Source organism: Amphimedon queenslandica, unplaced genomic scaffold, assembly GCF_000090795.2.
Source record: "Amphimedon queenslandica unplaced genomic scaffold, v1.1 AMPQUscaffold_10621, whole genome shotgun sequence".
In the NCBI taxonomy this organism is placed as follows: domain Eukaryota; kingdom Metazoa; phylum Porifera; class Demospongiae; order Haplosclerida; family Niphatidae; genus Amphimedon; species Amphimedon queenslandica.
This window is the reverse complement of record NW_003549123.1, coordinates 1-2,593: the sequence shown is the minus strand read 5'-3', so window position 1 is coordinate 2,593 and position 2,593 is coordinate 1. Positions and strand designations below refer to the sequence as shown.

The 2,593-nt window shown below is 31.7% G+C and overlaps 1 protein-coding gene across 1 annotated transcript; it reads left to right on the top strand.

Annotated features, from left to right (window-relative positions):
- The first annotated feature begins 112 nt into the window (after positions 1 to 112).
- On the top strand, positions 113 to 1,133 carry LOC109590005 (uncharacterized). The gene is made up of 5 exons (XM_020005971.1): positions 113 to 506; positions 565 to 627; positions 683 to 730; positions 773 to 823; positions 1,045 to 1,133. Exons 1-5 carry the CDS (start codon positions 209 to 211, stop codon positions 1,131 to 1,133), a joined length of 549 nt encoding a protein of 182 aa, XP_019861530.1. The 5' UTR covers positions 113 to 208.
- Positions 1,134 to 2,593: the final 1,460 nt, after the last annotated feature.

Genomic DNA, 2,593 nt, shown 5'->3' with positions numbered 1-2,593 from the left:
TTGCATTAGATACCAATGACTATCCACTCATCTCAGTTGTAGTTGGTAAGAATAACTTTTTATATCATATAAATAAATAATTATTTATTTCCAATGTTGTACAGAGCCTTTCACAAATACAGCTACTTCAACAATCAGTAGTACACATATTAATACTGTCATTACTGTACTTCCATCATCAAGCATATACTCCACAGCTACTGTAACAATGGAATCAATGAAATGTACTAAAACTAGCTTAACATCAAGTAACAGTTTATCATTGACTATAGGTACTACATCAGTGATGAGTACACCAGTTAGTACATTACAAAGTACAGACAGTAATACACTAATACTAGCAGGAAGTATTAGTACAGCAGTATTTATATTACTGGTAGTTACTATACTAGTAATATTAATAGTGAGTGTATTAGTGTGTAGGAGAAGATTGCATAAAACATCAAATGGAAATGATACTTTCAGTTCTACTGAAAGAAAAGCTGATATAAATCAACAATCAGATGGTAATGTTTATTATAATAAGTGTGTATATGTAAACATGATAAAGAAATTAATTTATAGTACCAAATATGGAAAATACACTATTAGCATCAACTAATCCTGCTTATGGAGTTACTGGGGAAAGTAAGACCTAATGATATTATATAAGTACAATAATGACATTAACATCATGGCATAGACTGTACTACTGATATATCTGCTAATCCTGCCTATGGAGTTACTGAAAGTAAGATAGACTATTATTATCAATCAATACAACTATTAATAGAATCTGGTGTATCTGCTAATCCTGCCTATGGTATTACTGGAGGAATAAAAAGTATATAATAGTGTGTAGTTACATAGAGATGAGTGGACAAATATTCTACATAACTTTTTAGTTGAGAAAATTATAATTTTCATTTGTGCCATGTAATCAGTATAATAGCCATGTAATAGTGTGCCATGTATTATTTTTGTTAATATGAACATAGTAATGGTTATGTCATGTAATCAGACTTGTGTGTAGTTGTTCATTAAAGCATTTGTGTTGACTTAAAGGTATCAATGAAGAATTATTAGTGTATGATGAACCAAGAACAATGATGTATAATAAACAAGAGGTAAGTAATTGTAAACTGAATGTCTAATCATATAATTAATCAGCTGGTGCAACAATTTACCATCAATAACAGTTATTCTTACAATATTATTTTTACAGGTTACAATAAAGCAAATTGAAGTAAAAATTATAAAGCAACAAACTACACCTTCTACAGTGACATAGTTTACTGACACTAGTGTGTACATTTTTACACTATTACTTTTAATTAATTTATTTATTTGATATTGGAAAAGCAAAAAATTCTTTTATTAATTGGATAATCAACATGTGGTAAGCGTAACAATCCCAGCCACAAATAGTTCTTCTTAGATGAATACTTTCTTATAGCACACATTTTTCACGATCATGCCAATACAATACACACACACACAAATACACATAGCTGCAACACAACACAGCAAGATTTAATAATAATAATAACAATAATGATGATTGAATGTAGTATAGCATCTATTGTACATGGTACATAGAATAAATTGGTTGCATCAGATGCATCAAAAAATGTAAGGTGTTCCATAAAGGTAAAAAGATAAATTTAGATAGAGTATGGTTAAGATCTATTTTGTGTGGGAGATGTGTCTTTTAAGTTGTAAAGTAATAATAATAATAATAAATTAATGATAATAATAACAAAATCTAGGCAATGGCTAGGCTGGGCGTGGTTCAGACAGCTTAAACTAGCTACCAAGAAGAAATGTCTTCCTATCTTCTATTAGTAATCCTGCTGTGCTTCATGAGTAATGAAATATTACTGGAGGCTAATGGAGAGTCTTGTACTGAAGGATTTATGGATTATTGTCTTCTACAGGGTAAAGCAACAACTCCATCAGGAATGCTACGTAATAACAGATTATCTAGCTATAACAACCCTGTGAATGTAGCAACAAGATGGATTATCATTGAGGACAACATAAAATTCACTTGTGCTACAGTTATAACAGAAATATTGATTGGAGTTGATATAAGGACAGTTAATGATACTGTTAGTAGAAATTTATATCCAAACTTTGAAGTATGGGCTCCAACTAATGATGATGGTGTGTACACTAGAGTGATGTCAATTAAAATCAGACTGACTCCTGATAACTTTACAACTAATGGACAGTATCGTTTCACTCTCCCTACTCCATTAAATGTCTCCAGTGGATACAGGATTGGTGTATATCAACCTCCTGATGACAGAAGTGTTGTTAGATTCCATTATATTGACCTACCTGGTATGGATGATCGTGATAGAACTGGAAAAGTACAAACGAATTTCATTAATAACAGTAACATTAGAATAAAGAGTGGTCATCCCATGATGGAACCACCACGACAGGTTGACAATGAAGATGTCACTATTACCAAGCGTTAGCGCTTGGTATGTAGGGTTGAGTTGGACGAGCGCACCCTCAAAATGGCTGCCATCCCAGAAGCATTGGGCCTTTATAAATCTTCAGGAATTCTTTATGGTTTTTTTGACAGTCAAAATGTCCTTTATAA

Bases quoted from the DNA above. Each gene is read 5' to 3' on its own strand.
- LOC109590005 (XM_020005971.1), top strand. From the start codon at position 209: ATGGAATCAATGAAATGTACTAAAACTAGCTTAACATCAAGTAACAGT. The intron at 628-682 runs GTAAGACCTAAT...ATCATGGCATAG, and splicing joins TTATGGAGTTACTGGGGAAA to ACTGTACTACTGATATATCT. The intron at 731-772 runs GTAAGATAGACT...AACTATTAATAG, and splicing joins TGCCTATGGAGTTACTGAAA to AATCTGGTGTATCTGCTAAT.